General features: G+C 45.7%; 1 protein-coding gene across 2 annotated transcripts; it reads left to right on the top strand.

Annotated features, from left to right (window-relative positions):
- The first annotated feature begins 609 nt into the window (after nucleotides 1-609).
- LOC137803078 (glutamine synthetase-like) lies at nucleotides 610-4,600 on the top strand. 2 transcript variants are annotated; one of them, XM_068601355.1, is made up of 7 exons: nucleotides 610-850; nucleotides 1,574-1,761; nucleotides 1,857-2,018; nucleotides 2,802-2,948; nucleotides 3,033-3,160; nucleotides 3,275-3,474; nucleotides 3,572-4,600. In XM_068601355.1, exons 2-7 carry the CDS (start codon nucleotides 1,596-1,598, stop codon nucleotides 3,882-3,884), a joined length of 1,116 nt encoding a protein of 371 aa, XP_068457456.1. In that variant the 5' UTR covers nucleotides 610-850; nucleotides 1,574-1,595; the 3' UTR covers nucleotides 3,885-4,600. The 2 variants fall into 2 exon arrangements, with proteins under 2 accessions (XP_068457456.1, XP_068457449.1); XM_068601348.1 differs by lacking the exon at nucleotides 610-850 and adding an exon at nucleotides 961-1,104.
- The last annotated feature ends 3,377 nt before the right edge of the window (nucleotides 4,601-7,977 follow it).

The following is a 7,977-nucleotide window of genomic DNA, read 5'->3' as shown; positions in this document are numbered from 1 at the left end:
GAGGCTAAATCCCCCCCCCCCCCCTCACACACACACACACACACACACACACACACACACACACACACACACACACACACACAAGACACACTAAACACACAAGTAAATTGCATAAATGCAAAGTGTGTGGTGATTCTGCTAGCAATAAACCAGAGCATCATATGGAACAAACACTTATTGTGGTAGGAATCCCACTCATTTAAGACACACAAGGAGTGTTATCGTGTTGTTGTGCAAAACATCCTAAAGAAATCATTTTACATACAATTCGCTCACGTGTGCATTCAGGACTAAACCGGAGTGTACCAGAGCATATTGCCCGGTCGGATTACATAATCTCTCCCATTGAAACCAATAAACGGGCAGTGCATGACGTCTGCCACGCGGGGGCGTCTCACACAGTAGACCACTGGGTCGTTTTGTGCTAATGTTACGTCTCCAACAACGAAGGACGTTGTCGAAAAGGGGTTTAGAAACGCAGCGCTGTTCACATGTTCCTCTTTTGTTTAAGATTATAATTCCTTGCACCGCGTGCACATTTAATGTGGATGAGGGCGCGCGCGCACGCGCCCGTGCGCGCGCGCGGCGGAGTGGCACGCACCGGCAGCACGCGGTTGAGTTCGCGTGGACGTTAGAGGGCGTTGCGGTGCCGTTTGCGCTCCAATGGAGTAAACGCGCGGCCGCCTCTAAACCAATCAAAGACGCGACGTCCCAGTTCCTGCTCTTATAAATGTCCATGGATGCCGGAGACTCGGTACCGGAGAATGAGAGACACCAGCGGGACCTCACTCGACGAGACACTGGACCTGTCAGTCCTTTAGTTTGAATTTCAATTTCCCTTATTTCCCAGGTAACTTCCCCTCGTGTGTGCGTGTGTGTGTGTGAGTGTGTACGCGCGCGCGTGCGCGTTTCTTCGTTTCACTTGGAGCGCGTGCTCGTCGACTTTTCATTGTTTTCCCGCTTTCAGACAATGAAGTGTCTGTCGTGGCCGCGGCTCGTTCCGTCTGTTTGTGCGGGTGTTTTTAAGTGCGGCTCGTGTGTCTTTTAAACGGTCGACGCGTGCCTGTAGACGGATTGATGGTCACACGAGGAAAGCCGCATGATGTAATGATGCCTCGCGTCTTGTCGGCTCACTGTTGTAACCATGACTACAGTTGTAACTGCAACAGGATGTACAGTAAAGGAGGGTTTTTTGTGTGTTTTTTGTGGAAGTCATGTGTTTGATGCCTCGTAGTGGGTCGTTCCACGAGGCAGCTTTTTGTGAGCGAGTCTGGCTCGTTTAATTTAATCTCCTTTTTTTAAAGTCGTGCACATGCGGTGGCAAGTGCCTTTTCCCTTTGTTTCCAAACAGCGGAGGAGAGGGGAGAACATACTAGTAATGTGACTTATTTTACACACTCAACGCGTTTTTCATCCCCTCTCTTTTCTGGAAGAAAAGACAATGGTGGTGTTTTTGCGGTTGCGGAAGGGTTCTCTTTCTCCACCCCCCCCCCCTCCCCTCCCAAAAAAACTGTTACGTAACATGAGCTCCAGAGCGCGCCGAGGTCTCATTCCCTGCTCTTCTTATCCTCAGGTGTTCTACAGTAGGAAATAAGATGGCCACGTCCGACAGCGCCACGTTGAGCAAAGCTGTCAAGCATCAGTACATGGAGCTTCCCCAGGGAGATAAAGTCCAAGCCATGTACATCTGGATTGACGGGACCGGAGAGGGGCTCCGGTGCAAAACCAGGACGCTGGATTTTGAGCCCAAAAGCATCGACGGTAAGTGGCCCCTTGAACCTCCCTGAGATGCCATCAGTTAAGGTGATGCCCCAAAGAAAACGCTCCCTCATCCATCCTCTTCCTCCTCCTTGTAGATCTCCCAGAGTGGAACTTTGATGGCTCCAGCACGTACCAGTCAGAGGGCTCCAACAGCGACATGTACCTGATCCCTGCTGCCATGTTTCGGGATCCGTTCCGTAAGGACCCCAACAAGCTGGTCCTGTGTGAAGTGCTCAAGTACAACCGCAAACCAGCAGGTAACTAAGAAGCTTAGAATTTGTCATGGGGCCATGTAACAGAAAAGGCAACTATTTAAAATGCGTTTGCCCTTTTATAAGAGAAGGTAATATGAAATGAATCAGACTTGCAATGAATGTTCAGAGGAACATTTCTTATTGGCAGGTGGGGGCACACTTGGCTTTAGAAATGTGTAATATTAATATCTATTGAGTGTCTTGTTGCTGTCACGTTATCTGCATGTTGGATCAAACAGGTGTGTGTGTGTGTGTGTGTGTGTGTGTGTGTGTGTGTGTGTGTGTGTGTGTGTGTGTGTGTGTGTGTGTGTGTGTGTGTGTGTGTGTGTGTGTGTGTGTGTGTGTGTGTGTTCCCCTAAAACTATTAAAATATTGAATTAAGGTTAAGTATGTTGCGTTCTTTGTGTGGGGGAGGACACTGCACTCTGTTGCAGACACGCGTACACCTGAGCTCACATTCACATGCTTTGAAACAAGTTCACGAATTGGTGCATGCTCATTCGTTAGGTGCGTCCACATTGACTCAGCGGGTTAGCGGCTGAAGCTTGTTAAAGCAGAAGTGATGAGACGCATCCATCAAGATGTACAAATTATTGAAATCCTGAAGAATATTTTCAGTGTCTTACACACCTGTACCTGTCTTGAGAGGACCCTAAAGCAAATGTGAAATTGTTGCATGCTTGTATGCTTAGCCGTTTAGATGACTTTAAAAAACTCTTTGCGGAACCTGCCCAGGCAACTGGATTTGACTGTACTGGTGTCTATTCTATGAATCTCTTCTTCCAGAAACTAACCTTCGCATCACATGCAGCAAGATCATGGAGATGGTGGAGGATCAGATTCCCTGGTTCGGCATGGAGCAGGAGTATACCATCCTGGGCATGGACGGACACCCTTTTGGCTGGCCATCTAATGGTTTCCCTGGACCACAAGGTAAGCAGCTAGTTCTGAGTGTTTGTGCATAGACAACATGGATCAATGTCTAGAGGGTTTGGTTATTAATGACTGTATTTGCAGGTCCATACTACTGTGGCGTGGGAGCCGACAAAGCCTACGGCAGAGATATCGTGGAGGCCCATTATAGAGCCTGTCTGTATGCTGGAGTTGACATCTGTGGCACAAATGCAGAAGTTATGCCTGCTCAGGTAATAATAAAAACCGAATCCATGTTTTGACTTGCACATGATTTCTATTTATTTATTTTTTTCTTCTTCTTTAAATGGCCAGATTTAAACTGTGACTTTACTTTCTGTGTTCAGTGGGAGTTCCAGGTTGGACCGTGCGAGGGGATCAACATGGGCGATCATCTCTGGGTGGCGCGCTTCATCCTGCATCGCGTCTGCGAGGATTTCGGAGTTGTAGTCTCATTTGACCCCAAGCCGATCTCTGGCAATTGGAACGGTGCAGGCTGCCACACGAACTTCAGCACAAAAGAGATGAGGGAAGACGGTGGTTTAAAGTGAGTGTCAAACACTTACAAGTTTAGTGGGGTTTTTGTAGAATGATTTTCTTTTTGTTACATTTCTGATGCGGAATCTTGTCATTTCTGCCCTCAGAGCCATTGAAGACTCCATTGAGAAGCTTGGGAAGAGGCATAGCTATCACATTCGCGCCTATGATCCCAAAGGGGGTCTCGACAACGCCCGCCGTCTCACCGGCCACCACGAAACCTCCAACATCAACGAGTTCTCCGCAGGCGTGGCCAACCGCGGCGCCAGCATCCGCATTCCTCGCAACGTTGGCCAGGACAAGAAGGGCTACTTCGAGGACCGGCGCCCGTCAGCCAACTGTGACCCGTACGGCGTGACGGAGGCCCTGATCCGCACCTGTTTGCTGAGCGAGGAGGGAGAGGAACCTGCGGATTATTAAATCCACTACGCTATGAATGACTCCCACTGCCCTCCTGACTCCATCTTTTCTTTAAACTAGTACTGTATTTTATTTTCTCTCTCTCTCTCTCTCCTAATGAGATGATTTTTAACCTGAATTTAATGGCTTAAAGTTGGCTGGTCAACTTAAAACATGACAAGGTAATAATATCCTTGGTAGTTATGTGCTGGTAATGTCAGGGTACGTCTTTCCCCTCGTCTTTAGAAGGGATCGGCTTTTGTAACAATGTTTTATAGCCCAGCCCTTTCCCGTTCTGTTTGTTGGTGACTAAAATGAACTAAAGCACACAGGACCCTGAAGAGTAGAGCTGCTAAAGGTTGGACAGCATGTGTAACTTAATACAAGTCTGACTAGTTCATGTAATGTTAAAAAAAAAAATCTGTTGACCTGCCTTTAAGTATCCAGTCTTCAATGTTACTAATTCTTTATGACGTGTCTATTTTTTAAATGGCAATGTTTGTCTTCAGATTTTTGAACCACAGAGTCAACTTGTATGGTACACTTTGTAGATGTCTGTACCCAGAAGTACGTCGTTCAAATGTGGTGGATTTGTCCATTATGCCATTTGTAGATTTCCTCAAGGAGTTTTATCCTTTTGTTAACAGCGATATTGTAATGCACCCGATTTGGTAACACCATGTTTACTGGACCTGGTGTTTTTTATTGATACATTTAAAACTTTTATTTTACCACAACACGGTTGTCTGACTCTTGACTTTTGAAAATATTGTTTTGGCAAATTTGCTTTCCGCGAGTCGGAGAAGACCGATGCCGCTCTATAGAAGCCTGCAGCTGGTTAGCTGAGCATGAAGGCTGGATCCAGGGGGAAGCGTTTATTCTAAAGTTTCTGGGTTAACACAACAATGTCCCCTTCTGTCTGAGCCAAGCGGTTTCCACTGTTTACAGATGCTAAGCTAGCTGGCTGCTAGCTGGCTGAAGTCTCAACACTCGTACCCTTAGCGAACCAAGCGTAAAACTGCATTTTCCTGAGAACACCAAACGTAAAAATAACAAAACAACAAATGTTCTTGTGTCAGTCTGGCTGAAATCTTGGCAGGAGCCCAAAAGCAGCTGTGTTCTGGCTGGTTTATTTGAACCAGTAGGCAGTAACGAGACTGGTGTCCTCACGAGACGTTATTAAACTCCTTCACTAGAACAGCCTGAAGCCATGTTCCCTGGAAGTGCTGTGTCATAATCTGTACAGCCTCTCTGAGTGTTGTGGCTGGTTATGAAATGTACGTTGTCTGGATCACATCAACTGCAACCAACCAGTTCAGCAGGTTGACCAGGCAGACATAATTGTATCCCCGACTGCTGTTTGGTTATTGCTGAATGGGCCTTCAGGATTACGGGTCAGTTTCTATTAGAAAGTAAAATAACTTAATAATAAATCATTTTTAGTGGCAAATACAGGTGTATTTGTACAAAGTGTAATTATAATATGCTTATGTAAATATGTCCTGCATACCTAAGCCTGTAGTGCCAGCACATGGTGCCTGTGACCAGCATGCTAAGAACAAATGTGCCAATTCAGCACTACTTAAGTCAAAGCTGTCTTAACGGCGGTTGAGTCAGAACTTCACAGGTATAAACATAGTGAAGGGATTCTTTGTTTCCCGACCGACAACAAGGAGGCATTTCAGCTCCTCTAAAAAAAGACAACGCGCTCCATTCACGTTTAGACCTTGAAGAATGTACTGCATCCCTGATGTAGATTATAAGAAAAGAAAACACCAGGACAGCTCTCCTCTTTTGACTTTTTAGCTAAAATTGAAAAGCTGTCCTTATTACTTTTTTCTTCTTTCTTTTAAATCAACCATGCGCCTGCACTAAAGTCACCCACACTCCCTCATTTCATGGGACATAAACATTTACTTCTGGTGTCCTCACTCCACTTGGGGGAAGGGCAACGTAAATTTGCTCGGAGACCTTTCCCCCACATCCCGACTGGCCTCGCAACAGCACGTGAGTCAGCTAACTGATTGGATTTGCCAGGCACAAGTTAACCAATCATAAAGTTGAGTTCAGGTTCAGTCATGCTGCCTCAGATGGTGGCTGGCCTAAAGCCAACACATCTACTCAAACCTTTTTTTTCCTCCAAAATATCAGCAAACATACATTTTTATTTCTGCCTTTGCAGGTTCCCAGAGTTTGGGTACAAGGCCATCATGTACAGAGCTGTGGTACAGACTGCCAGGATTGGAGAGCAGTCTAAAAAGTATGAGTAAACAGGAATACTTTGAAGGAATACTTCACCCTGAATGTGACCGTTTGTCTATCAACTACTCACCCCCTAATACCTTGAATGGCTGAGTGAGTTATATAAATTGTCATTTGGAGTTGAGGTGTGAAACTTTACAACATAATTCCAAAGTAATCTACACAACGGGGCTAATCTGGTAGATTTATTCTTTAACCATGCTACTATTTTTTTGTGTACATTCATGTAGAAAACGTTGTTCAGATAACACATGCAGACTGCCGTGCACCAAAAACACCCAAACATCCAAATCACATACCCAACAACTCCATCCACTGACCGCTACCACAGTTATAGGGGAAATAAACTGGCTCACACACTGCACTACAGCCCATTATTCCCAGTAAAGTGTCCTACATTCACAGACTCAAACCGGAACACAATGTTCTTTTCCCCCAACCTTCATACTCATCTCGTCCCTGCCTGTAAATTTTCATATCCATCTGGCCATGTGGATAGTCAAAACATTAACAAAAGGCTGTTCACCTTTATCACTCCCTTAATCTTCCATTTATATATTTGACAGAAAACTGCAAGGATCTTTTGCATTCAGCCTTATTTAACACATGGTTGTGAAATGCCATTGCAAGATGTGGGGACTGTATTGCAACGCTACGATCTGTGAAAAGCACCTAATGACATTCAGTCACCGTCTTGACTGCCATCCACTTCCTCGCCTCGAAGCTCAATTAGGGAGCTTTCGATTTGCATGCAGAAACCAAACCACCTTCCGCCTGGGAAGCTCAAACGACGGGGAGACACTGGACAAAGGATGGAGAGGGATGCTGCCCTGTTGCTATGACAACCACCCGGAATGTACAGGCTGGATTGTGGTGGTTCTAGTGTTGAGTGTGTGTATGGGATGAGGGGGGGGGGCACGTTATGTAAGGAGGAAAAAACAAACGTGAAATGGGGTCTCACAAAATGTGGAGCTGCACAACACTCCCCCGGCCAAACAACGTTAGTCAGTAAGCATGGACTCACACTATGGCACTAGGCAGTGCACATGCCCTCAGACTTTGTGCAATCTTTTCCATAGTATAATTAATAATGACTGACATTTAGGTAATCTGACGTAAAAATAGTACATAGAGCTGCAAGAAAAGTAACACGTGCACGCAGCATCTATCGTATTTAAAGGGTAGAGGCTTTGCTGTGCGTGCGTCTCCAGTATGATTCTCCTCGTTGTGTAACACACCATACTAGTTCAAACCAGTACTGGCTCTTCTTTCTATCGTGTGCAACAAAGAAAGGGGACTCTGCATTAAAGCCATGTTTAATGCTCTTGCCCAAGCTCATGCAGGACGAGGGAATGATGAAAATGCTCATAGCAGCTTAGAAAGGAAAACTGGAGCTTGTTGTTTTGAGCAAGAAAAACTGCAAGAGAAGGAGGGGAAACGTCAGGAGGAGGACACCGTTGTCTCATTTCTTGGCAAGAAGCACGTATAATCCTATTAAAGAGAAAAAAGACAACATGAGTTTCGACATGTGTGTAGGGGTTTCAAATGATTGAAGTGACACATTTATTGCAATTCATGTGAGAGATAATGTTTTAATAAAAAAACTTTCAAGACATCATCTCCCACACATGCACAACATCTTCACACTCACACGCATTGGCACACAAGCGGAAGCTGATTGCACGTGCCTGTCGCAACCCTTTTGGAACACATGAGCAAGCACACTGCTGTCTGCAGTGGCAGGGAATACACACATTGCTGTGTGTTTACATCCACTGTGCGGTCACGCGTTCACGGGGCTCGGTGTTTTCACACAGACAGATGCGGTGCCTGGATTTGAGGCCTCCTGATT

Source organism: Clinocottus analis, unplaced genomic scaffold (genome assembly GCF_023055335.1).
Source record: "Clinocottus analis isolate CAN_PGR_092001 unplaced genomic scaffold, fCliAna1.0.p SCAF_11, whole genome shotgun sequence".
NCBI classification, from domain to species: domain Eukaryota; kingdom Metazoa; phylum Chordata; class Actinopteri; order Perciformes; family Cottidae; genus Clinocottus; species Clinocottus analis.
Note: the sequence above shows the minus strand (reverse complement) of the source record. Positions and strands in the feature narration are given on the sequence as shown.

Coding starts and splice junctions, on each gene's coding strand:
- LOC137803078 (XM_068601348.1), top strand. Junction 2,949..3,032: donor TGGTTTCCCTGGACCACAAG/GTAAGCAGCTAG, acceptor CTGTATTTGCAG/GTCCATACTACTGTGGCGTG. Junction 3,161..3,274: donor CAGAAGTTATGCCTGCTCAG/GTAATAATAAAA, acceptor TTCTGTGTTCAG/TGGGAGTTCCAGGTTGGACC.